At 38.0% G+C, this 27,297-nt stretch overlaps 3 protein-coding genes and 1 long non-coding RNA gene across 8 annotated transcripts in view; 2 read left to right on the top strand and 2 right to left on the bottom strand.

The window, feature by feature from the left end:
* LOC139776367 (b(0,+)-type amino acid transporter 1) overlaps positions 1–20,340 on the top strand; it is a 23,340-nt gene extending 3,000 nt beyond the window's left edge. Inside the window, exons 2-6 of one of the 4 annotated variants that reach the window (XM_071712940.1) lie at positions 10,365–10,433; positions 17,081–18,210; positions 18,439–18,652; positions 19,075–19,380; positions 19,933–20,340. In XM_071712940.1, coding sequence (XP_071569041.1) covers positions 10,365–10,433; positions 17,081–18,210; positions 18,439–18,652; positions 19,075–19,380; positions 19,933–19,997 — 1,784 coding nt within the window. In that variant the 3' untranslated portion in view covers positions 19,998–20,340. Of the gene's footprint in view, positions 1–10,364; positions 10,434–14,986; positions 15,086–17,080; positions 18,211–18,438; positions 18,653–18,997; positions 19,381–19,932 lie in introns of those variants that run through there. The other 3 variants (XM_071712941.1, XM_071712942.1, XM_071712943.1) reach the window with 3 other exon arrangements.
* On the bottom strand, positions 20,188–21,173 carry LOC139776373 (uncharacterized). Of its 2 annotated transcripts, XR_011719061.1 has the most exons (2): positions 20,567–21,173; positions 20,188–20,482 (listed from the first exon to the last, which is right to left on the bottom strand). XR_011719061.1 is itself a non-coding variant. In XM_071712955.1 (1 exon), the coding sequence occupies exon 1, from the start codon at positions 21,171–21,173 to the stop codon at positions 20,661–20,663; it is 513 nt and encodes a 170-aa protein (XP_071569056.1). In that variant the 3' UTR covers positions 20,188–20,660. The 2 variants fall into 2 exon arrangements, 1 of the variants encoding a protein (XP_071569056.1); XM_071712955.1 differs by having other exon boundaries at positions 20,188–21,173.
* On the top strand, positions 21,057–26,217 carry Naam (Nicotinamide amidase). Its single transcript, XM_071712959.1, has 7 exons — positions 21,057–21,197; positions 21,617–22,008; positions 22,145–22,385; positions 23,023–23,374; positions 23,937–24,178; positions 24,527–24,771; positions 25,007–26,217. Exons 2-7 carry the CDS (start codon positions 21,875–21,877, stop codon positions 25,560–25,562), a joined length of 1,770 nt encoding a protein of 589 aa, XP_071569060.1. The 5' UTR covers positions 21,057–21,197; positions 21,617–21,874; the 3' UTR covers positions 25,563–26,217.
* On the bottom strand, positions 26,163–27,297 carry LOC139776378 (uncharacterized). Its single transcript, XR_011719062.1, has 2 exons — positions 26,774–27,297; positions 26,163–26,367 (listed from the first exon to the last, which is right to left on the bottom strand). It is a non-coding gene; the product is annotated as an uncharacterized lncRNA (long non-coding RNA).

Here is a 27,297-nt window from a genome sequence, read left to right as displayed (position 1 = left end):
ATACTTCGGAGCGTTCTTCTTCTCCTTCTTTCTTCATTGAAAGAAAAGAGAAGAGGAATGCTTCGAAGCATTATTTGTAGCGTCAAGTGAACCGCAGCCGTAGTCAGATAAAATGTAATCAAACCGACGATAACCGCGACAACTCAAATTATCAACGACAATGGCAATTAATAATAGTAAAAAAATCATTAAAACTATATTATAACCATTGGTCGTGACGAATTTATCATTTATTAATCAACAAATGGACATGTTTTATTATGATCATTTATTCGATGAATAAATAATAAATGGACATGTTTTATTATGATTATTTATTTGATGAATTAACGAAATTCTGTACCTTTAATGAGAAAATTTGTATTTATTAATTAACAAAGTTTTTAAAATTAATTGCATGGCAAAGTTAAATTTGTTTTTAATATTCTACTCATTTTAAATATTTCATTCGATAAATTATTAACAAAAGAATTATAATAATTATTATGTATATAATTATGTGTATAATCATATTTAATTAATTTCTCCCAAATACTAAGTAACGATTGGCTGCATTTCGAAATACATTTTACGATCGACTGTCCAAAATGGGCGGCACTCTTCGTGCAACAGCACTCTCTATTTAACTCTTTCGAGACATCGGCTCACGATGATAAATGATTCGATGTCACTTGAGTGTCGTAGGTTCCCTTTCCTACGATTTATTAAAATGACGGGAAATTAGCTAGTTGAAGTTTGGAACGTTCCTGGAGCGATTTTTTAAAAATAATTTGTCCCATTTCTCCTTTGGCACAGAGACATTTCTGAGTGACAAATCCGAAATACATAAGAGACTGAACCGATACACCCTGCGGAAGACACCCTTATAATTTTAGATCATTGCAAAAACTGGAGTATCGGTTATTAATATATTTACAGAAAATAGAAATGATAAACTTTGGGTAGAAATTGAATTAATTTTTTAATAATGTTTGTGATTAAAAAGATAATAAAAATCTTTTTAATTTTTGTTCGATATAACAATCGTAATCTGTAATATTATTATAAGAATGTTAATAATTTATTAATCAAACGCCAGCAATTACGCTTAAGTGGAGACAGCACGTTATGGTCAGACGGGCTAAAATAGTCAGGCGGGGGAACACGATCTATATATATATATATATATATATATTCTACGATATCTCGAGATCGGGCGCGAGCCTCTACTTTGAGAATATCACCGGATACACCCGATTTTCTTGTCTTGTATCGATCGCTTTTTCACGACTGTTGACGCATAATTGTTACAAATCGCGCTTAACGCGCGATAAAGTTAAGTGTCCACTCGAATCGACGAGGGCCGCTAATTCATGATTAATCGCCAATGAAGCGATCACGATGCTATCGGGTTTCATCCATTCATAATACTTAGCGTGCTTAGTATATCCTTTTATATATCTCCTGACAATGAGATGTAGAGTTCATCCATAAAATTACAATTACTTAATAACCTTATTTTACAAAAGTGTTTTATACACTTTAATAAGTATACTGTAAAGTAGATACTCGTATATGCGAAATAATGATATTTTCATGTCTCGAAATAGCTTCTTATTTGTCTTGCGTCTTATATTTTTTATTATGATTATTTATTCGATGAATAAATAGCAAATGAATATGTTTTATTATGATTATTTATTCGATCAACTAACGAAATTCTGTTCCTTTAATGAGAATTTGTATTTATTGATTTTTATTAATTTATATTAAGTTTTCAAAATTAATTGCATGCTAAAGTTAAATCTGTTTTTAATATTATTCTCGTTTTAAACATTTCGTTTTTGTTGAATTACATTATATATATAGATATATTTATATATAATTCTAATTAAAATAATTAAAGTATCTTCTCTCTTTCTCATGTCATTCACCCTGTCTCTCGTATGCACCGTTCTTTTTTAACTAGTAAAACCGGATAAAAATGACAGTAGAGACATCGATTTTGTTATAGAGACGCTTCTCTATAATAAGTTTCGCAAGTTTATTCTACTTTGGCGTAAAGACTTGTTTTATCGCGCGTGACCTCTCACGCACCAGGAATAGACTTATTGTTAGTAGAATACGATGCTGCAACGCCCTCCTTCTCCTTTTCCTACGTAGAAACAAGTACTTCCACGATAACGTTAATGTACTTTCCCGCCTACATCTCGCAACTTTCGCCACGGTACGTCCTAATCTCGACAGATTAATGCGAACATTACTCAGCCGCTGGCGAACGATCCACGTGTTTTATCAATGCTGACAATGTCCGATCTCGTTTGCTTTGAGAGATAAAACGTTAAGAAAACTTCATTTGACACTGGAATTTATCCTGGAATTATATTAGATTTAAAAAACTATACGAGGTCTCTCTCTTACATTCTACTTTAATGAATAAAATTAAGAAGTAAATTGTTTATGTTTTTACTGAAAAATTAACATTTTGTAATGTCTACCTCATATTAACTTTAATCATGTCTTTTAAAAGTAAATTTTGTTATGTGTGTTTTATTTAATTTATTAAAATATGTTAAACAATGTATAAGAATTGCAAATAGATAAAATTTTCGTTTTCACGATAATATAATTTTTAAAGTCGATCTATAGAAATTAAAAATCTGCTAACGTCTATGAAACGAATGGCCGAGTGTCAAAACGTAGTTTTAAAGTTCACATACGAAAAATATAAGAATTTATTATCGTTGTAAGTTCTGCAAAGTACATGTTGGCCAGCGTTATGATAGTTTAGCTTTTTAGCACCTCGTATAAAAAGAAATTTCGCTTCCGACTGTATCCATTATGACCAAGCCTTGTTTAGACCGCGTCTCCCGACGAGAAGTATAGACCAGTATAGAGTGCTGTTGCACTCTATCGCGCGTTACTTTAGCGTGGATTCATTGATGAAAAGCGGCTCGTGCACGAGTTCGCATGCAGAGAATGATTGGCTTAAACGGAACGTCGCGGCTCCTCTCTTGTTGCCGTTCCCTCTTTCTCTTTTTTCTCTCTTTCTCGTCTCTCATCGATTCGAGCTCGTTGAGGAGTCTGTCTATTTCTCATGTCCGTCTATTTATGGCCACTTTAGCATGCCGCATGTCCATTTGGAATCGTTAAAAATAATCTCGTGATCGCGCTCACGTGGACGAGACTCGGCGCGTATTGCCGAATTAAATTACGAAAATAAGGAAAGAAATATCTTTTCGACACATATGTATATTTTTATACATATGTAAAATGTCGGAGGTCATTGGGCCGCATCGTCGCGACTCTATATATTTAGCGTCAGATCACGCCGCGCTAATCACGTGAATTTTATTCATGTGATTTGCCAGATGAGAATCATGTCCAATTTAACGTTCAATTTAACGTCTAAAGACACGTGGTATCTCTGTTCGTCAGCAAGAAGACTGTTCGTGCTATTTCTGTACAGTATTCACAAATTTGTAAAGCACATTGTAAAACATAAGTTAAGCAAACTAATGAAACGTTGAAAGTTCTTGAAAAATAATTATTGTGAGAAAGAAAAAAATTACTTATTTCATATTATCTAAATTTATAAAATAATTTACAATGATAAATTAATGTTATTAATTTCGTACATAATTATTATATCGATATCTTGTATAGTTATTGTGATAATGAAATAAACAATTAGGTAATAAAATCATATTTAAAATATATATACATATATTTGCTGTAGAAATATTTTTGCGCTATAATACAATAATCAGCCGTGACAGGCACATTTATTTTTCTTGCTACATTGACACATTCGTAACGTAATATCTACGTAATCTCGTAACCGACGAAGGATCAAGCAAATCGATTTCACCTCATTCGCGCTCAATGTTACTGACACGTGCAACGAAGCGTGGATATTTTTGAAACGAATTGCGTTTCGGTCGAACGGAAGCCATCGCGTGCTCCAGAATCTCTCTCTCTCTCTCTCTCTCTCTCTCTCTCTCTCTCTCTCTCTCTCTCTCTCTCTCTCTCTCTCTCTCTCTCTCTCTCTCTCTCTCTCTCTCTCTCTCTCTCTCTCTCTCTCTCTCTCTCTCTCTTTTTCTCCTCCTGACGTTTCTCTGGTTACACGAGATGACGCAACTCTACATAGTCTCCTCCGCATTTGCTCTCGTATTGCATAAATCACCCTAATAAGGACCAAAATGTGATAAACTGATTCGATTAAATGCAACGTATAATACATCTGAACGTAGCGATTTTAACTGATTAAGAATTGGGTTATTAATAACGAAGATTAGGGTGTATAGTGTACATGATATAATATATAATATAAAATATTTTTAATGAATTTCTAATTTGCTATATTTTTTAAATAGAATTAATAACTTTGTAATTAAATTCCAAATTACATCTGACTAACGTTATATTTTCTGGCCCTTTGACTAGTGCCTGAGCAATTTAATTTGCTTTACTACTAACTAATAATATTATATTATAATAATTATCTCTATACGTTTTTAAGTAAGCTTCAATTTAAATGAGATTTCAAAACTTCAGAGCTTCAGTTATTCATGTATAAAAGTTAAAAGTTCAAAGATTATAAATTGATGGCCCTTCTTTCTATTCTCCTAACATCTTCGCTAATGGAAAATTCATTCTAAGCTTCTCAAGGGACTGTGCTACGTATCTGCCCGTTCGAGGACACCTCGTGCATCAAAATTCATCATCGTAATTTCTTAACGAAGTGTCCTCTTGTAATTTCTTAAAGTTCCGATTTTTTTTTTCAACGTCACGGTTTTGCGTCGCGTAACAAGAGACACTTACGGGAAATTCTGAACTGTCGTACGGGGCGGATTATATACGAGATCGTACACGCGTGTCGATCGATAGAACGCGAATAACGTGAAAGCGAACAATGCGAGACCAATACTCGCGCCGGTTGCGTTATTAAAGCAGCGCGTCAGATCGTGAAACGAAGGCGCTCCTGAGAAAAATTGCATTCCCAAATCAATGTTTATAAAATATCAGCCCGAATGCCGAACGATATGCCCGATGCTATCGGCTCTCAATAAAAGTTACCAGGATTTCAATTCGCCCACGTCCTTTTTTTCTCATTTGTACCCGATATAATTCTTTTCTATCAATAACTTCACAATTTTATATTTTTACAGTTAACGTAATATACATTCCTGGAATGCATTCAACTGCAGACAATTTAATGAAATATCGATCTTAGACTCTCAAGAAATTTAGATTTACATTTGGATAAATTACACAATAAGAAATATAAATACCAGAGATATAATTCTTTGACCAAACTGACTTTAGTATCGAAGATTCTTAACTCGACGTTTCGACACTGGTTTTGTGTCCTTTTCAAGAGATTTCTAAAAAGTATACATAACGAAGTCATTACAAACACGCTGTTACAGAACCAATGTCACAAGTTAAGAATCTTCGATACTAAAGTCAGTTTGGTCAAAGAATTATATCTCTGGTTAATTTTTCACTGACGAAGAAAAGAATTTGTTAAAATATAAATACATATATTATATATGTATATATAATTATAAATTTATTATATACATATAATAATAATATGGATGTGTAATTTCTCATAGAAAATATATTTTTTAAATTATATTAGACATATAATTAAAAACGTATTCTATAAAATTATACACATACTTATAGAATTATGAAAAATATATATAATTCTACAAGACTCGTTGGGAAGAATGAACTATTATGACGCATGACGTATAGTTTCAAACGTGATGGACATAATGTCGCACGCATTAGCGTTGTGTTTAACTACAGAGAGAGAGAGAGAGAGAGAGAGAGAGAGAGAGAGAGAGAGAGAGAGAGAGAGAGAGAGAGAGAGAGAGAGAGAGAGAGAGAGAGAGAGAGAGAGAGAGAGAGAGAGAGAGAGATTCGTACTACGGCGTTGAAATAACTTTCCGAACAGATTTCAAGCGAAGTCTTTCTGAGAGACAATATTTGTATGCGATGAGGCACGTACGTCTCGTCAGCATTGGAAGAATTAAGCCTTGCGATGTTCGGCCCGCGTGTAACGAGCTATTAACGAATAAATTATGATAATTATAATTTGACAGCAATTACCTTGAGTAAATTTGCTTTCTAGACAAGCGTAATTTCGACGCAAAAACGTTCTCGCCTCGAAGCCAAACCGATTGCTTTGCGAACGACAAGAAATTTGTTTTTAATGACCCTGAGCAATTCTTTAAAAAAAAAGAAAATTAGCTGCAGTTTTTCAACTTAATTGGCGAAACGATATCGTTAATCACGTTGAAATTAAGAAATTAAGAAATGTGGTAACCGTAAATTCACTTTTCAGGAAAAATTTACTGGAATCTAAGTATACATATAGTGGAGGCTTTTTGCGGGAAAATGTATGCATAGAGTGAAAATATGTACGATAAAGAATTATGTTTCTCTCAAAAATTTAATCTCAGTATGTGATAAAATTTAAAATAAAGATTAAAAATACATAACATACATACACTGTAAAAAAAGTATATAAAATTACGTAAATAATAAGTGTAAAAATTACGCAATTAATAGCGGGAAAATTGTGTGGATATTTCTACATTAAAAAATAAATATATCTTTATATTTAGTGGAAAATTACACGAACGATTCTGTTTCATATATTTTAGGTAAATATACCAATTCTTGTATAAATATTCCATAGTATAACGATAATATAATATATTCACATCACAATTGAATTTGTACATAAAAAAGGATAGATACATAAAATTTAAGGTAAATTTACATACGATTGTATGCAATAGATAACGATACACGAAATGGCGTTACCACCCGTAATGCTGCCATATCATGTAGTGCTTTTGCGTTTAAAAAAAAAATTTTAATATTAAAAATGTTTAAAAATATTTTTAAAAAATTAAAAAAATATTACATAAACGTTTCTGCAAAATGTTCAACTGTAAATTTATTGGTACAGCCAGTTTAATTACTATATAAAAAAATTAATTTATATATAGACGCAGGAAATTTACATCTATAATAGTTGGTCCTAAAATTACATTGCAAAATTTTTTACAGTGTACATCTATTTAATTTCTTTTTTAAATACGACATCGAATTTTATTTCAGATTTCTTTTATTTGCCCTAGGTTGTAGGCCCTAGGCTGTGGGCTAGGTTGCCCTTTTACAAATTTCATCTTTTGTCACGGCTCGGTTTCACCGATGCGATGCGAAATTGTACGCAGTCCGCACAAAGAATGACGTCATTTCAATCATTCTGACGGTTTTTTTTGTTCGTTACTCCATCATAGTTGAATTATCAGACGAAAAAGTTGCATTGTGCAAAAAGCGACCCAAATAGGAAGTGGCCTCTAAAATCGCAAGATCTCGAGCATCAGGATAAAAAAGTCCGCCGAGAATTAAAACTGGAAATGACTTTATTCTTGCTACGTACGAGGTGTCCTCAATTTTCTCTCAACCAGAAATATTAGAAGAAGTTGGAGAATATATATTACAGTTTGTTGAAAATTATCCGGGAAAACTGGGAGATTACTTTTTATAACATCTCTTTTGTAAGGGTAACACATAAATTTCTCTTTGATTCTCATAAAATCAAATTGGAATTTAAACTGAAAGTTCCTATTACAAAATATATTCCGTACAGCTTTTATAATATCAAAATAAATAGATTTATCCACGTATAATGTATTTTAATACGCGCACATTTTATTTTATAATTTCTAATGACATTCTAATTACATTTATAATATTCTAATTTTTATGAAGCGTTATTTTTCTGAAAAAGAATATAATATTGTTGCCTGTTCGCTCTTGAAAGATTCAGTTTGAGAGTTATTACTTTTTCTATTTAATTCCGACTTCAACGTAAAAGGCAAACGATAAGATGAACGCAATGACACGACTCCGACAACGAGCTCGATGGCATTCTTACGATCGACACGACCTTGCCCGTGAAACGCAGTTACATTAATTCCGCTTTCCGACACCTCCGCGGATGGGAAACGCTTCGTCCGTTCCGCATATATGCGTCTTCGAGTCAGACACAATTGGATCATTGTGGCACTTCATGGTGAACGGTTATGGTTATTAATACGATTTGACCTGCGACAGCGCGCTAATGTGCGCAAAATGCGCGTGTCGTTTTAATCCTCAGTATCATATATCTCCTGAGATACATATACGACGAAGTTACGCGATAAAACATACACGACGCGGTTATCCAGGTGAAAATTGATCCGGTCTCTAATCGAAACTGTCCGAAACAATGCAAACATATGAGATCCATGAGCAAAACCGGGCAATAAGAGCTAATGCGTAGTTGACGGGATGCAAACAACGAATTTTTTTTCAATCACTCAATCCATCCGCTGACCGGACAGCTTTATTAACAAAAAAACATGCGCTTCGTAATTGGAAATCTTCTCCACGGATACGAAGTCAAGTGAAATTGAAAATTCATATGTCAGACGTCAGACTATAAATATATATTTCTCACTGGTTTATTCGCTTCGATTTTATTCGCTAAAAAAAGGTCTTAATTTTTCGAATTAAAAAATCTATTTATTATTAATAATATAATGTATATTTATCATTAGTAAAGTTATCCGTTTTCGGATAAGCTTATTGATTCACGATTTAAAAAATGTGTTGTTTGTGTCAGCTACTTATTAAGACCTCTCATTTTTTTTAAGTGTAAAAATTTTAATTATAGTTAATTGTTAACCGTCCTGCTACAAAGATTTTAATTAAAAGTCGACATAAAAATAATTCAGCTTTCGCTCTAATTGGAAATAGTACAGATCCGTCATTAAGAATTAATATCGAATATTCGAAGGAGTTGCAACTGCACGTTACTCGCCCTAAAAGACACCTTCTAGAATATTTTGCGTAATTTGTGTATCTAAGCTTCTTAAATTTCTAAGTTTATTTCCACATTCTTCGTCGGTTTAAACCCAGCTACTGAATCTATCCGAAATCAACTTCAATGCTTTTTTACTCGACAGTCTTTCGCGACACCCCGTGTATGTCGACGCGCCGTACGCGTCAGACGACGACGACGATTATCAACACTGACACGTGTTGATGAACGCCATCCGATCGGCCAATTTGCTGTCGTCGTTGTCGTGTTGACACTTCGCAGAATTTTGTAATTTAACCCAACCCAATTCGCCGCGCTGAGAGACGAAAGATCGAGGGGGAATCACCTTCTTTACTTCGCTCCGCGCCGTCCCGTCCTTATCGTCTTTGTTCTCGTTGTCGTCATCTTCGTCGTTTATGGCTCGTCTACAATAGCCGTAAGAGTATACAGTAAGACGTAAGCAGTAAGCTATTAACTAATTTTAAGCGTCGTCTACAATGGCAGCAGGAGTATGCAGTAAGACGTAAGCAGTAAGCTATTGACCAACCACAGTCAATTATTCTTGAATTGTAATAATCCCATTAGTCAATAAGTTACTGCTTACGTCTTACTGTATACTCCTGCTGCCATTGTAGACGACGCTTTACAATTCAAGAATAATCGACTGTGGTTGGTCAATAGCTTACTGCTTACGTCTTACTGCATACTCTTACAGCTATTGTAGACGAGGAGCCATTAGAATCATTAGAAGCGCGCGTACGATCGTATTCCCTGGCGTCATCGGCAATTACATCGTTAAACGACGGAATATCGGTCGCGATTGGTTTTAAATGAGACCGGATTACGGAGGCTGGGTCACGCGAAAGAAATCGCAATTTCCATTTTGTCGCTGACAATAAATCTCACAAAAGTCGAAAATTGCCGCGTCGCTGTTTGAAAGTTAATCGGCTTAACGGCGATCCGATTGCGTGCTATTCTTTTAATGCTGCACTTAATGGATATATTACGCTTTTTTTTTAAGGGGGTCATCCCGTGTGACGGCCGTTTTTTTTAGCTTCTTTCGGGATTTTTTTTTGACGAACAATAAAAACATAGAACTTCAAACTTTTTACCATTTATTTATTAACATTTCAGCAGTAACTCAAATTTTTTTTAGGCCAAAATTCTCACTCAATTATGAGTTATACCACTGTAAAGGCGAAAAAAAGTTTGCAAGCGGCGTCCATGATTCAGGCTGATCGGCTTATCTGAAATCAAAAAATCAAACAGTATTTTAATCTGTGAAGCTATGGCTATCGCCGGAACTAGGATAATTGAAAAATGTCAAGCCGTTTTTTTTTATGACAAAATAAACACAAAAAATCATGCCATTTGTAAATCAAATTTTTGAAAACGTGTAAAATATATAATTTTCAATATTTTCAAATAATCCTAGTTCCGGCGATAGCCATAGCTTCACAGATTAAAATACTGTTTAATTTTTTGATTTCAGATAAGCCGATCAGCCTGAATCATGGACGCCGCTTGCAAACTTTTTTTCGACTTGAGTGCCTTTACAGTGGTATAACTCATAATTGAGTGAGAATTTTAGCCTAAAAAAAATTTGAGTTACTGGTGAAATGTTAATAAATAAATGGTAAAAAGTTTAAAGTTCTATGTTTTTATTGTTCGTCAAAAAAAAATCCCGAAAGAAGCTAAAAAAAAACGGTCGTCACACGGGATGACCCCCTTAACTGTTAAAAGAAATTCTTTTTCTTAAAATATAGAACATCTGTAATCTTTCTTTAAATCAAAGATGCTTCTACACTTTTCTTGTTAATTATTAAGTGCAGTTTTTAAGAACATATAATCAGTAACTCAGTAAATAAGTTATAAGTAATTTTATTTGAACGCCAAGTGTAAAATGATCTCTCGCTAGTACGAATTTTACCGTCACGTCCCGCATCTCATTATATTTAGTATTTATGTGTTTGCGCCTTTGTACATCACTCCCCCATTTTGCACACAAAAACATCGCGAACTGGCAGTTGTTACAATAGTATTAGCGAAGTTTCGACGAGTGATGCAACGACGGATGAGTTATAAGACGATGTGACAAGTAAAGTCCGTTTAGTTTGGTGCCAACTAAAAAATACATTACCGAAAGTGTGAGACAACGAAAGTCAGCCAAAAGGGATAATTTACAGTCACGACAATGCGCTGTCAAATTGAATATGGTATCGTTAGCGCAACATTTCAGCGTGATGTTTTGCAAAGCGCATTGCGCGCATTGCAACGCTTTCTCGCACGTTATACGTATACGCAAATTCGTTTGGAAAGGAAACTGTAGTCATGTATAGTGGATAATTAATCTCTGGGAACTGAATAATATTTAAATATATCCATATTAATTAAAACGATTTGTTATTATAAACTGAAATAGTCATGTCTGACTAATTTGCACTGCTACCACTTGATTCTTCACCTGAACATTACATAATTGAATATAGGGAGTGGTATTTCTAATGTTTCTGAAAAAAAATTCTTATATTTCTTCCCCCCAAAAAAACTGTTCTAAACCAATTAACTAGCTTAATTATTATCTATAAATTATGCAAATGCACGCAAACAGTAACGTATAATTTATAATTGTCCTCTCAATATAATGAGAAGATCCACTTCTAATGGAATATCCCAGGATTCCCTACGTGCCGTTGATCTTAATCAGAGTTCCGACATCAGCTCCAAGGATAAAACTTAATTAAATATTAATTAACGTGACAAGATGTACGAAAATCCATCCCGCCTTGGCCACAATTAAGTTGCTGCAATATTAATTAATAGAGGATTATTATTGATGGCATAATTGATATAGAAAATCCGCATCTTCTAACTTTATTTTTTTTTTATTCTTTTTCAATTTTTTTCCCGTGAAGGATTAATTAATCAATAATCTATTATTGCATAAGAAATAAATTAGACAAAGTTCAAGCAATTCATTCTACGTGTATAGAAGTTACTTCGCGATTTGGCTCAACGTGTGTGTGTTTGCATAGCGATCATTTCTCCCGTTCAGTACCCCTATTCTGTAACTCTTAACGACAGTATCGTTATCGTGTCGTTATCGTTATGATGTCGTTGCGCAGGTATATTATATGGAAAAAAACCTGCGCAACGACGATATAACGATACCGATACTGTCGTTAGAGTTACAGAATAGGGCTACAGATCTATTGTTTTTCGACGATATAACGATCCCGACCTTGTTCCGTTAAATCGACCTCGAAAACGCCGTTGTTCTTTTGCCAGCGAATCTGTAGTTGATGATTCTTAAAAATTATATCTCTTTTTCCAATCATCCTTTTAGGTATATTATTTGCCAGATCGGAGGTCATTCGCTGAGAATTCGAGGAATCTTAATCAGCTCTGCGATGCTCCATGACAATGACAACCTAATTAAGACTAATGGATGCTTAATCGATTTACTGCTTAACAGATACCATAGTTAAATAATTGGAATTTGTACTTATCTTCTTATCATCTATTCTATACCTATAATCAATAATTGATTTCAAGAAATTTGAATTTTTTGCATAAGGATTTACTCATTAACTATAGTTAATGAATTAACTACATTAATGAGTAAAACTGTAAGTTGAAAAATATACGAAATCCATTAAGATAATCTTATAACCGTTCGTAACCCGTTCTCTCTGATGTAGTATAAAATGTTGCTGGTAATTTAATGTACGGCATATTTTTTGCCTACCTATATATCGACATCATAGTTATATCTATGCTATAGTTTATATAATTTACATTTATTTTTTATTTTGTTCGGCAATAAATTACTATTGTCACTATTATTAAACCTGCAAGGTTTATCGGTCTTTGCTTTATCAACTTTTTTCGCGCGGTTACATTCTTCGAGTTAACTTATAGCGAATTTGGCCGCTTGCACTAGTGCACAGTGCACACTAAGGCTTATTCTTAGTCAATTCTTATTTACAGATCATCTTAAATACCTCGTGAAATAGTTCTTAGCCAGTAAAATAATCTGTACAGCATCCATACGGATTGTTTTATTGACTAAAAAGTTTTTGAACGTGTATTTAAGCGATTTTAAATATAAGAACAGATTATAAACAAGCCTTAGTGCGCACTCAGTGTGCACTAATTATAATGCAAGCGCCCGAATTCGCTATAAATGTTCTGTATAGCAGTGTTCCTCTTTTAGCAAGGGCATTGTACTTTTTCCCAATGCCTATAATGTATACGTTCGTCTGTCGAGACGTAATAGAGAGGACAATGCCATTCTATTCGATTCTTTTCTTAAGCGACTAATTCCTGAAGATCGATAAATGTCATCGCTCGGTATTTGAGGAAGACCTGCCGTACATAAAAGCGTTTAATCCTTTAAAGAAAACTCTCTGTAAATCTTTAGACGTTTATATGTAATTTATCTTAGAAATTCCTCTCTCTCATTATACGACTCTCCTTTCTCATAAATTTATAAATTATATACTTTTTGTAATTTAGATTTTACTTATTTTTATAATTAATTAATTGTATTATCACATACATATTCGCTTGATTTTCTATAAAGATAAATAATAAATCTTTATTTAAATTCGCGAGAGAATCGCTCGAAGTGCAATGAGATGAAAAGCTTTTCAGCGTAAAATGTTGACAAGTTATAATAGGTCGACTTCAATACCGTGTCGAATCTGCATGTAATTTCCTGCGGCACCGTCCATGCGGTCAATTACGATAAGCGCACTTTAATAGCGCGGTAAACGACGTTACATCGGTAATTATCGATTTTACGGTCAACGATTACGCACGTTTCGCGATATCGCGCAATCATTCTCGCGGATTCGGGCACACACGCGTGTAAAATCGTGAACAATAGAAATATTGTTTTGCTGGCATGAGTGACCTGTTCTCGTCACTGTTGGACTTCCACGTTTTTTGGCTGTAAGTACGATCGAAGCGAGCAGCTGTCATACGAAATAATCAAGTCAACGAGAGAAGCGGGAGAGACGCTACGTGACCATCAGTCCGGTGTATCGCCGCTCAGAAATACACGCGCAGGGTCAAAGTAGAGCTTTTACGATCCTCGGCGGTAACTTTCGCAATAACTCCGACGATCTATCCCCGGAATTATAAAATTGTTCTGCAATTCTATAATTTTATAATTCCAGTTATTTTAACGTTACAACAACCAGCGTTATTTTGGTACGCGTATATCCTATATACAGAACTTTGGAATTAGAGTGGTTGATGGAAAATAAATTGGCATGTATATAATCATTTTTTTATCTTTGCAAAAGCCAATATAAAGTCCAACAAAAGCTTAATAATTTCTGTAATTTCAGCTAAGAAATTTGAAATTGGCCATTTTTGACGGGGTTGATTGTTCTAGTGTTAACGAGAATATTAATTGCGCGCTTAAATTCACGCTTGCCGAAAACGTGGAGTATCCTATAGAAACTCAACGGTTTATTTTCGACGCTATATTCTTTCGCTGGCACTGGAAACGATGATCAAAATGAAAAACACGTATTTCCATCGGACACGTCTATCATCGATTGAATTACCCATTTGTTCGCGCGAATGCAGTCTCGAATAAAATTACCGTTCTCCATAGATCGAACGTTATCTCATTTGCCCGCCATTCGTTCTTCGATGAACGAGTTCGATTTTCGCGAGCAACGTCGGAGCGGAGCGCGACGCGTGGCATCGTTAGGTGCGCATCCAATGAGATCGATAGCTCGGAGCGGGGTCACCTTGAGAAGGGGGACGCGCACCACCCGCCCCCGCTTCGCGCGCGGCGCTTCGAAATTTCCCGCGCCGTCCTGAGAGGACTGGGCGAGTTTCGCGCGCATTTCTCGCTTGTTATTTATCGCCACGAAAGAGGAGCCGGCGGCGGCGGCGGCGCGATGCCTCCCTGGCGCTCGGCCACGCGAACTATTACGGTCGCGACGCGGTGACTTCGTGATAATAATATGATAATTGCATCGCCGTCACGTGCCGCGGGGAACACGCGGGGGTTGGCTGGCGGCGGTCAGTCACGTGGCCGCCGGCGCCGCGGGCCAATCGCGCGCGGCGCGGTGCTTTACCATCCCAGCACATCCCAGTAAGCGAGAGGGATGCGGTACGGGTTGGTCGGTCTCTTTGTCGCGCCCTCGAGTAATTATCCAGGCCCGGCGATCTGTTCGTTCGCGACACCCGGTATGATAAATCTTTTATATTTGTTAATGCGTAAACACGATTGTAAATTTGACGAAATATTCGCAAACGTTACACTTTAATAATTACATCTTAAACATCGATGTAAACAATTTTGGGCGCGGTGGAAACCAGTTCGCAAAACGTTGTTTCGTTCCCATAAAAAAAAATTACGCACGCGGCTGGCCTCCGAAGGGAGACCTACACAGCCGGAAGCGCGTAACAATTTTCGCGTTTATGTAAGAAGCGGCGAAATCCAGAATTATTTCGAGCCCGGCGCGTCTGCGACGAAACTCCGCGCGCGGATTACGCGACGACGACGACGACGAGGGCAGACCACGTGGTCCTCTCGCGCCGATCCTCCTCTCGCCGGGTGGCTCTAAACTTAGGAACCGGCACAAATCGAATATAACGAAGTCCATTTGGTTTCACGGCGCTTTCTGCTTTCTTTTTTCCCCTTTTCTCCTTTTCGCAGACGTGCGAAACGCGATAAATATAGAAATCGCGCGACGAGTTGGCGTGTAAAAATTATATAAATTCGCCTAACTATTAAGCTTTAATTTCCGCGTTTATAGTTCCTATCCTATCGATTTCGATCTGCGGTCCATTCACTAAACTTCCGTATATCCGTTCACTATTGATCACCCTCTCTAAGTGCCAATCGCGATACTCTACCGCGATGTTTCTTTAAGTGGTGTTCCTCTCTATTCCTTTCCGAAACCCCGCAGTTTCGCTAAATGGAAGTAAAACTTCCGCGAGCAATCAGTCCGATGACCCGGATTCAGGTCTCTCGCTCGCTTGTGTTATTCTGTTATTCTGTTATCGATCTAAGTTTTGGGATTCTGTGTAAAATGGCTCTGGTTGAAGTGGAATCATAATCCGTGACGATATAAATTGCAGCAATAAATTGCGAAATAAGATTTTAAATCGATTCTATGAAGTTGAGATTCGAGTAGCATTAATTGAAAACCCACCAGATCAATGTGGTTAATACGCTTCGTTTCCCAAAGGGATATTTATATTGTACCAGATTACACAGATAATAGAAAGGGACTGATTAATGGTAAAGAGCAAGAGCTTGTGATACTAGATATGCGGTGATACTAAATATGTTTGCAATCCCCTTTCAATACATTCCTCTTGTGAGAATCTGTATTCTCCCTTTAAACGGAATCGCTCAGAAAATCGACATATCTTTAATCGAGTCGGCACCACTTCGCGAAGTAATCAAGCTCGTGCCTCCCAAATAAGTTTGTTACTTTATAGGACAGGTGTGATTGATCCGTTAGAACTGGGAAAGTTTGTTATTCAAAACTTCGACAGAATCAATATATTATTTATGACATGAGAAGTTCACCAAACTGTTTACTCCGTCCTTTGACTTTCTTAACGTAACTCGTTAAAGAAGTTTAATCGGATAATAGACGAGAAAGTCGGCTGCAGAATACCTGAAAAATTAAACAATGTATCAAAACGTCGTCTAATTTCAAATCAACTTTAAAGTTACTAACGAAGTAATCTATCCATCGAGCAAATAACAAGATCGTATTATTCATCGGATAATTCTGCGAAAACGGAGTTATTCCTGCCTGAACAAACAAAGATAGTTTTTGCTTAGACATGCTTGGATAAGAACAAGCTTTTTTACAGCTTTTGATTATAAGAAGATCGTGCTTCAAATTCCGACAAATAAAAGCAACGTTCGCAATAAATTTAATTTACAAATTAGTAACCATTTAATGTAATTAAATAAGTAATTTTCACTTAATTCGATATATATTTTCAAGTACATTTTATTTTATTTTTTATTTTTTTTATTTTTTTTTTACAAAGCAAGATAGCGTAACGATAATTCGAGAATGTTAGCTGTTTCGTTACAATTTTTTTCATCCCTTTGGCCATGTTAATTTTCAATGTATTCAGTCTGTTAATTGTAAGACTCTGAATTGCAGGTAACGTATAAAATAGCAAAATAACAAGATGTCTTTTCCTTCGCAGCTACCGTGGGACATGCCGGACATGATCCGCAAACGAGCAACGGCGGTCAGGTACAACTGCAGCAACAGCAACTACAATCGGGGGGCTGGCTGGGAGGTGGTGCCGGCGACACTGTCGGCGGACTGGTCTGCCGATCCGGCAAATCTGTCAACGGCAGCAGCAACGGCAAACCGTCGTTACACCATCCTCAACAACAGCAGCGCCAACAGCAACAACAGCAACAACAACAAGGCCAATCTGGGGGTGTGGGGGATGACGAAGACGGGGGTGGAGGGAGCGGAGGGCTGGAGGGGACGGACGCAGAGGCGAACGACCCTGTTCACCTCAAGAGACGGGTGGGACTCGTCAGTGGGGTGGCTCTAATCGTCGGCACGATGATCGGCTCCGGGATCTTCGTCTCGCCGTCGGGTCTGCTGTTGCGTACCGGCAGCGTCGGCCTCAGTTTCCTCGTGTGGACCTCGTGCGGTCTGCTGAGCCTCTGCGGCGCCCTCGCCTACGCCGAGCTGGGCACCATGAACACGAGCAGCGGCGCCGAGTACGCGTATTTCATGGACGCGTTCGGCGCCCCGCCTGCCTTCCTCTTCTCCTGGGTGTCCACCCTGGTGCTCAAGCCGTCGCAGATGGCGATCATCTGCCTGTCGTTCGCCCAGTACACCGTCGAGGCGTTCACCGTCGACTGCGAGCCGCCCGACCAGGTGGTCAAGATCGTCGCCCTGCTGGCGATCGTTCTGATACTTCTGATCAACTGCTACAGCGTCAATCTGGCCACCGGCGTGCAGAACGCCTTCACCGCCGCCAAACTGATGGCCATTCTCGTGGTGATAGCCGGCGGCTCGTACAAATTGATACAGGGTAATACGCAGCATCTGCAAACGGCGTTCGACACCATCGACGGTAGCACCATCAACATCGGCCGCCTCGCCACCGCCTTCTACACCGGGCTCTGGGCATACGACGGCTGGAATAATCTCAATTACGTGACCGAGGAGATCAAGAACCCTTCCAAGAATCTGCCCAGGTCTATCATGATCGGCATCCCGCTCGTCACGATCTGCTACGCGCTCATCAACGTATCCTATCTGGCGGTCATGTCACCGTCAGAAATGATCGAGAGCGAGGCTGTGGCAGTGGTGAGCATGATCGACGAAAAATTCGCGTTTAGGAAATATCGAGAAAACGTCGAGAAACGCGATAGCGCCAAGTATATTTCTGTTTAAGTACATTCTTTCACGTCGCTTATTTGCGAGTTAAGATTAAGCCGAGTCATCAGAGAAGCTGTAGATTCGGGAATGCAGATCGCTACCTTAGCCCGATCAATTTGTTTCTATAGTCTGATTATGACGGATGTTCCTTCGCAGACCTTCGGCAATCGAATACTGGGCGTGATGGCATGGCTGATGCCACTCTCCGTAGCGATCAGTACATTCGGGTCCGCTAACGGCACCCTGTTCGCCGCGGGTAGGCTCTGCTTCGCCGCGTCGCGACAGGGTCACCTGCTCGACTGCTTGAGCTACGTGCACGTGCGACGCTTCACTCCTGCCCCAGGCCTCATCTTCCATTCCCTCGTAGCAGGTATCAAGTCAAATCCAGATTAAGCGAACAAACGCGAACAGATGTGACCAGGCAACTTCGATAAGTACTATCGACCCTATCGTTCGCACTCAAGCCAAGTTGCTCGTTTGCGTTTATTCACGTTTGTCCGTGTTCGCTCATATTTGTTCGCTTGGAATCTGACCTTACGCAATCGCCCTAAATTTTTTTAATTGTTTCTTAGACATTTTTAAGATGTAAATTTTTGGATCATCTTTTTTAGATATCTAGGAGACCTAAATTTTCGAGTTATACCGCAGACGTTCTTCCGGCTTATTTAAGATTTTGTTTTATATATTATATAACATATGTTGTTCTACTTCCAAGGCGAGACCGTTGCCATACGGACTGTGTCGACTATAAGGTATCTAAATGTGTTGTAAGCCAAATTACTGATTTCGCAGGCGCGATGGTTCTCTCCGGTAACATTGACTCGCTGATCGACTTCTTCTCGTTCACCGCATGGATATTCTACGGCGGCGCGATGCTCGCCCTACTGGTGATGCGGAGGACCAGGCCCAACCATCCACGACCGTACAAATGCCCGCTAGTGATACCTGTGCTTGTGCTCGTCATCTCCGCGTATCTCATAGTGGCGCCGATTATCGACAAGCCCCAGATCGAGTACCTGTACGCGGCTGGCTTTATCGGTGCGGGCATGCTCGTCTACCTCCCCTTCGTAAAATTTGGATATGTGCCCAAATTCATGGGTGGGTATATATCCCGTTACACTGCCAAAATAAAGACCGACTCAATTTAACGAACAATTATGGTGAAATTTTACAGTGTCCTGTATTAATCATTATTCAATCGTAATATATATTATAAAACGATATATAAACTCGTTCTTAAAAAAAGAAATAAATTAAATATCTTGCTGATAAAAAGAGGAAGCAAAAAGTAAAACTCCAAGTCCCTCATTAACGATCGAAAAATCTAAAATTCAAATTGAAGACTAGTCTGGTAATAAATTTCAAGAAATCTGAGATTAAGCTTAAAAAGAAATATATATAGAATTTAGCTACCACAAGAACTCTAATGAAATTAAGATTATAATTTCGAGTCTCGAAAAAGCTGAAGATAAGTTTAAAGTTCAGAATTTTTCGAATCTCTTTTTAAGAATGTAAGATAAAAATTTCAAGTTAAAACTTTCATTGAAATTTAATCTTGTTCTCCCGTTTTATATTTCTACTCATCTACTGTACCTTTGCTTGATATTAAATATTATGTCGAACGTTTTCGTTCATTTTCTCTGATTGTAGAAGGTGTCAATGCCTTCCTGCAGATGTTACTAGAGGTGGCTCCAACGGCGGCCGCCTTCGACTGATTTCATTTCGAAAGATCAACGTACAGTTCTCCAGAATGCCGAATCATTCCATTATGGCATTACGTGAACTGTATGCACACACCTGAATATACCCTATTTTAAATACATACAGACGAGAGCGTTATATCCTATGTATTACAAAGCTCAAGGCTGGCCCAAAAAATTAATCCATATAAAGAAAAGGCATATATATTATATAAAAATATTATTTTATTACTTGTTATTCTTCGTACATAGTATACAACATGCAGAAGAGATATTATTGTTAGACAATAGATAGTTGATGTTGTAACGAGAAAGCGATGAATCAACAGAAAATATTTTAAATGTTTGCAGTTACAAATTTGACTCTTTTTCTTTGTAGACCCTTCTTATCCTTTTCCCAAATTTCCATCAGTCAAATTATTGTACATACATCACTTTTATTCGCAAATCTCTTTTTCATTCTTTCATATGTTACTTTTCAAGAACAATCCTTGTTTAACCTAATTACAAAATTTAAATTAGACATCTGATTGACAAAATTATTAACAAATATATTTGTTTGTATTCTAATCAACAGTCCTTACAAGATAATTTATATATATTCTGGGCATATTTCTCCTCTGGACTCTGCCAATCTCGACAAATTTCGTGTTTTAAAAAACGTTTTTGTCGATAAAGTCAGCTCTTCTGCTTCTGTTTAAGCAAGACATCCTTCGGCACCTTCCCATAAACGCGTAGAATGCCGCTATCCTTCTTCCACGTTTTCTTAGACTTGGGTTTGAGCAAACTACTGGCGAGTCCAGACTTATGTCCCTCCTTCTTCTTCTCCTTCTCCTTCTCTATCTTTTGATGCGTCTTTAACGCTTTGTAATTCATCCTCCTGTTCTTAGGAGGTTTGGCACCTAAGCTAATAGCGAGCTCGACCTTTGCTCGCCTTGCCTTCGGTTTCTCGAAACCGGACATACCGAACTTGATAATTTCGTATCGCAACCTCTTCATCTCTTTTTCCTGCTGCTCCTTCAGCTCAGCAGGCGTTTGTTTCATTACGGACTCATCCATAGACTTCTCTTTACTGTCCGAGTTATCTGTAGATTTTGGCTTTTTCTTTCGAGCCTCATAATTCACAGAGACGTAATTACTCGTCGCAGTTTTCTTGATTTGAGACCCACGCGTTGGTACAAAGTCGTCCATTTCTCACTGAAAGACAATATAAAGGTGAGAATTAATATTGAAATTAATATTCAAAGGCAAGTGCTTTACTTCTACTCTTAACCTAACCTCCGTTAACGATATACAAGTTAGGGAAACTAATTTTCATAACTTTAAAGGTAATTAAAGAGTCATGGAAACCAACTTTAAATGTTTTGAAGGTGAAAAATATAAAATAAATTTGTACATGTATGTGACTGTGTCAGTGATTGTGAATATTTAACTTACATCAATTTAAAAACACAACTCCGTTAGCAAAATTGATTCGCAGGTTTGCTCTAAAATCTATCTGTATTACTCCGCGTTCACATTAGATACGGTTCAGAAACGTAAAAACATTGCCTTAGGTTAGGTTTACTTTTTGTTACTGAACTTTTTGCACTTTTCATCTTTCTTTTTTTTTTGAACGTGATTGGTGAATCCAGAGGAAAGAAGCAATCGCATTGAGCAGTGCAGCACTGATTGCACTCAAATGACACCTCGTGTACCTCGTCGGTGTCGGTGCTAGTGGCTCATACACGGGAAGGTGTAGGGTGTAGGCCCATATGCCTATTCATCGGAATCATCCACGTGGTGCGTGACATAGCATCAACAATATTTATCAGCCGGTGACGCTTAATCAAAAGAAATTGCCGGGAGGTGAGAACAATCGGGAAATCGAATTTTGTCAATATTATTGTACAATGGCTCAATATCCGCCCATTAACGTACGTCTGGCGGTGAATAGGGTAGACTTCAATCTAATAGCGAACAATAGTATCCAGCCACGGCTCTACACTCCCGGCGAGGAGATATCCAATCAGCCGGATTTTCTGAGGTAAATAAATATTCGGTTCGCAACGTGGGATTATGGAACTGACTGTTTAATTCATTTGAATGTTTAATTAATTAAAGTCGATTGTTTAATTCATTGGACTGATTATATAATTCATTGGAATTGATTGCTTAATTAGAGGACATGGGACTTACGTTGATGAGGAGAAAACGTTGCGCGCCTCAGTCGCTGGGATCCTGGAGAAGGTGAACAAACTCATATCGATCAGGCCCTTGAAGGCGCGCTACAACGGAGAGATCGGGGATCTCATTGTGGGAAGGATAACGGAAGTGCAACAGAAGCGTTGGAAAGTCGATGTAAATGCCAAGCTTGACGCTGTCCTGTTATTGTCCAGTGTTAATTTGCCTGGTGGTGAATTGGTAAGGCACATATAAATGGAGCACTTTTGTTTCTTTTTATACAAAATTCTTTTGTACAAAATATTTCGAGTTTTTTCTCTTTAATAACTCTAAGGACCAGTTTCACAAGTGTCGGTTAACTTTTACTCTTAGATTAACTCACTCTTCGTCTCTTTCTAAGGGGTACGTTAGAAGGAGACGAAGAGTGATTTAATCTAAGATAAAAAGTTAACCGACACTTGTGAAACTGAGCCTAAGGGTCACTTCGACCAAACTCCGATCAACTTAATCGTTGATTAGTCCATTGAAAATGACCAATTGCATTTGCTCATTAAACAGATTGACAAGTGCGATTGGTCATTTCCAATAGACTTATCAACGATTAAGTTAATCGGAGTTTGGTCGAAGTGGCCCAGAAATGCATGAAAATACTCGGCTCTTGATTTTAAGATCAAATTTATCCAACGAGATAAGTTAGACTTAATTCGCGGAAAACAAAGTCTTGATATTTATCATTATTGTTATTCTTCAGTGTATTAAAATATTTTTCCTCTAAAGTTTCTATTTAGGAAACGCTAATGTGTATTTGTCAAAATTAATAAAAAGATACCAATAGCTCCGAATGCGCCATGTATTGAATTGCTCTTAAAATTCACAGAGGAGAAGATCCGTCGAAGATGAGCAGACGATGCGCAGGTACCTGCAGGAGGGAGACCTGATTTGCGCGGAAGTACAATCGGTCTTCACCGACGGCTCACTCTCTTTGCACGCACGGGTGTTGAAATATGGCAAGCTGTCGCAGGGAATAATGCTGAAGGTACCGCCGATGTTGATTCAACGTAAGAAGACGCACTATCACACTCTAGAGAACGGCGCCACTCTGATACTCGGTTACAACGGCTACATATGGATCGGCGCAAGCATTCAGAACGTCGATAAATCCGAGGGAGGTTTCACCGAAGATCTGTCAAAAATCCCGGTCGAGAATCGCAACGTCTGCACACGGTTGCGTAACTGCATCTTGATCCTGGCGCAGTGTAACATGTTGCTATCCGATACCTCGGTGACGTACGCTTACGAGGAATCCTCTAAGTACGAAGTGCACGAACTGCTGTATCCCGAAGTGATGGTCGACGTGTCGCTGTTGACGCATCAGAGACTCACGCAATCTGTGTAATGCCGGCCAAATGAAGAGATAATACTGTAATTCGGGACGGTACAATTATAAAGCTAAAACTTGAACCTAAATACCGTAAATGGATAAAATTAATCCTTCCATCTGCAATTCTGAAATGTAAAAGACATGATAAATAAAAGAATTTTCTATATACCGTTGTAATATACCGAGCCATTTGAAAATAAACCAATCCGAATGACGACAAAAAACGATACTTACGGAACACTTGTTACCCTTCAAGAAAATCGAGTGGGGCTAGATTACATATTGCAGTAACAACGATAAGTATTATATATAGAATACTGCAGTATTTCCGTCGATAGATCTATATTTGGCGGAGCGGTCCAGGTGTAAAGTGATCGGACGGACGCTAATCTGAGTATTGATTAAACAAGTGGATTGGAACTTGGAAACAGGTAGTCGGCAAGTAGCGTTGAGAGACATGGACGCATGTTTCAATGCCTTCGATAAGGACCGCGACGGATTTCTGTCGATCTCCGAATTTGATCTCATATGCCGCGCGTTGTTTCGAAATGACCGCGGCAAGATTTACGGCCTCGAGGAGGACCAGCTGCGAGAGGTGTACTCGATCTTTGATCTCAAAGGCGACGGCCTGATCGACAGGGAAGAGTTTGAGGTACATAAAGAGTGCTCAGAATGTTATCAATCAAATTATTCGTTTTGAGAGAGAACTTTAAATATAAAATGTTGAAAATGGTTTAACTTTGAGCTTTTTCTCCGTCAATAATAGAAAGCATATTAGGAAGTTAATGTCTTTTTAACAATTTTACTTCTGCTGCCTTGCTTGGAAAGGTAAAAGAATGTCTATGTAATAATATTAATGCGACCAGTTTTATGTTTAGGTATTTTAAAATACTTTCTGAAATGGGTCACTTAATTACCGAAAGTGTTAATAAATTTCTGACATTCAGAAGTTTACATTGACTTACTTACTTAATGTTATTTCCATTGATGCAACTTGTAGGTCTGCTGGAACCGATGGATCAAAATATGCACGCGTCCGAAAGGCGCCTTCCTGATTGTGGATGTGCAAAATGATTTTATAACAGGTTCCTTGAACATAAAGCAGTGCGCTGCGCAGCACGATGGTTCGGAAGTAATCGACCCGATTAATCGGTTGCTGGAAACTGTGCCGTTCGACGCGGTGTTTTACTCCCTGGACTGGCATCCCGTGGATCACGTATCCTTCATTGATAATTTGCACTTGAGGTAATTATCAGTATATTGCAAAACGCAAAAGTTTACCATGCCTTTATTTAAGAAATGTCTATACAAGTTTGTCTTAAAACTACAACTGCTATATTTTTACTAAAGTATTTCAACTTCTGTTTATTAACATAATTTTCGATATAAAAGACATCAAGTAGAGGTCATTAATAAAGATAGTAAAAGAAGCGGGAAGAGCTTTTCGCGCTGATATTTATTTATTTGCGATCGTTATCAGAGAGGTGGACATCAGCAGCAATATCTCGAAGGAAGCGGCGCGGGTGTACGACACAGTGACGTTCCAGGGACCACCGTTGCTGAAGCAACGTCTGTGGCCGCGTCATTGCGTGCAGGATTCATGGGGTGCTGAGCTTCACAAGGACCTGAAGATCGTCGACAACGCGATCAAGATCTATAAGGGCACGAACCCGGAGGTCGACTCGTACTCGGTGTTCTGGGACAACAAGAAGCTCACCGAGACCACGCTGTCGTCGCAGCTGCAGGAAAAGGGTGCCACCGATATCTACATCTGCGGATTGGCCTACGATGTTTGCGTAGGCGCTACCGCGGTGGACGCGCTCACCAGCGGTTACCGCACTATATTGATCGATGACTGCAGCCGCGGCGTGGATCTCGTCGACATCGAGAAGACCAAGGCCACCGTGATAGGCAGCAACGGCGTGATAGTGAATTCCACCCAGGTGAAGGGAATGGTGGAGGGACGAGACCGACGACCGGAGCTCGGTTACAAGCTCGCATTGGAAATCAAGCAAAAAATGAGCCTAGGCGAATAATTGTAGTAAATAGTGTAGTACTAGTATACTTAGAAACATTCGATTGGTAGATTAATATGAAAGGCCATAATCTCACATTTTGAATCAAATCTTCTAAGCATAGAACAGTTGAAAATGAAAAAGAAAAAGTTGCAGAGAAGTTGTAGAATGCATGTATCTTTTTTCGCTGAGCGTTAAGGTAGTTAAAATAGATGTTAGAAAGTAAACGTTGAATTTGTTAATAAGTCTGTTATCTTTTTAGAATTCTTTAAGAGAGATAAAATTTATAAAAATTGGATCTAAGATCTGAAAGTGATAAGTGATATAAGCATTTATTAAACTTAGTATAGATATATGAATCTCTCTATTTTAGAACTTGAAGAGAAAAAAAGAATATTTATTAAATATATATAAGTAAATTGCGTTAAATTCCTTGTTTTCACACATTACATTTCACGATAAATGATTACGTAATTTAGTGAAACACAGTGAAACATACTTTAGTGTCCGCCGCTTTTCAGTATTATTACTATTATTTGCAAGTTGAAATAAATTTGCGAATTTTTGAAACATAATCGACGATTGTTATATAGATTTGTCGGTGGAATAAGTTTAAGAAAATTTTATATTTTAGGATTTTAATGTTATTCAGTAATAAAACATTACATTAACATATTATGCGGTACTCTTAAGAGTCGTAGGAGTTCTTATTCCTACCGCTGACAGCTACTGTCAACGCGGAGTTCACGACTGAGGGACCAGGAGCCTTAATACTCTCCACTGGGAATTATGACCTGCGAATGCGAGCTTTCCGGCGACAATCGTGCTAGAAAAAAATGTTACGTTCGTTATTATATCAATTTTTTACGTCATCGTCATGACGATGAACGGATCTATCGTTGTGAAATTTCAAATACGAATAACTTCAACAGTATCCGTGACGTAGTTCACGAAATAAAATGCATTAACACCACAAATGAAATTATATACCGAAACGATAATATGGCAGCGATTTGTCAGCGAATATTCGAAAAATCACCCGCTCTTCACACGCGAGGTTGATGTTTCGGCGTTTAAAAGTAAAAGCGATTTATTCGATTTCCCAGCGAGAAATGACTATCGACGTCTATCGATATCTATAGACATCGATTCGATGGGTCATTTCTCGCTGGGTTAAAACAACAAGTACGTAAAATGTCGTAAAATAATGATGTATCTTAATAATTACTTACTTCATTATTGATGATCTTTATGTTCATCGCACCAATTTAAACGGGTAACAACAATGGCTGTGGGTGTGACTGCGCCAAATGTGCCGAACAAAATTGATCCTAATCCAGTAGCGCCGAGTGATTGCAACTTCGCGAATAAACTTCCAGCGGCTACGTTACCGATCGAAGCTTGCCACGATGCTGCTAACGAACCAGCCGTAACACCACCGTCGAATCCAATGAGTGGCAAGGCAAAAAAGTAACCCAATATGCCGCCACCTAAGCCTGAACCTATTATAATATAACGCAATAATTTCATATTTTTGTCGCACACTAAAGTACGATCGCACACGCGACATTTTTTGAACATTGTGTACTCGACAGAATGTTATATTAAATTGATGACGATAGCGTCAGCGTGTGTGCAAAGATCACGGTCTCATACAATACAGTCTTCTTCTTCTTCTTCTTCTTATTATGATGGCCGTCGAGCGCTGCTCAAGCTCAAGCCTGTCTGGAGTGTCTGGAGTCTGGAGACTACCTCT

This window comes from Temnothorax nylanderi, unplaced genomic scaffold (genome assembly GCF_030848795.1).
Source record: "Temnothorax nylanderi isolate EJ_2023f unplaced genomic scaffold, tnyl_v1.0 TNYL_tig0118_pilon, whole genome shotgun sequence".
In the NCBI taxonomy this organism is placed as follows: Eukaryota; Metazoa; Arthropoda; class Insecta; order Hymenoptera; family Formicidae; genus Temnothorax; species Temnothorax nylanderi.
The sequence above is the reverse complement of the archived record's forward strand: the minus strand, read 5'-3'. Positions and strand labels throughout refer to the sequence as shown.

What these genes read in the sequence shown, in the direction of transcription:
- LOC139776373 (XM_071712955.1), bottom strand. Translation starts at nt 21,173, where the DNA reads ATGGACGACTTTGTACCAACGCGTGGGTCTCAAATCAAGAAAACTGCG.
- Naam (XM_071712959.1), top strand. Translation starts at nt 21,875, where the DNA reads ATGGCTCAATATCCGCCCATTAACGTACGTCTGGCGGTGAATAGGGTA. An exon ending in ATTTGCCTGGTGGTGAATTG is followed by an intron (nt 22,386 to 23,022) that starts GTAAGGCACATA and finishes TAAAATTCACAG; the next exon opens with AGGAGAAGATCCGTCGAAGA. An exon ending in CAACGTCTGCACACGGTTGC is followed by an intron (nt 23,375 to 23,936) that starts GTAACTGCATCT and finishes TGATTAAACAAG; the next exon opens with TGGATTGGAACTTGGAAACA.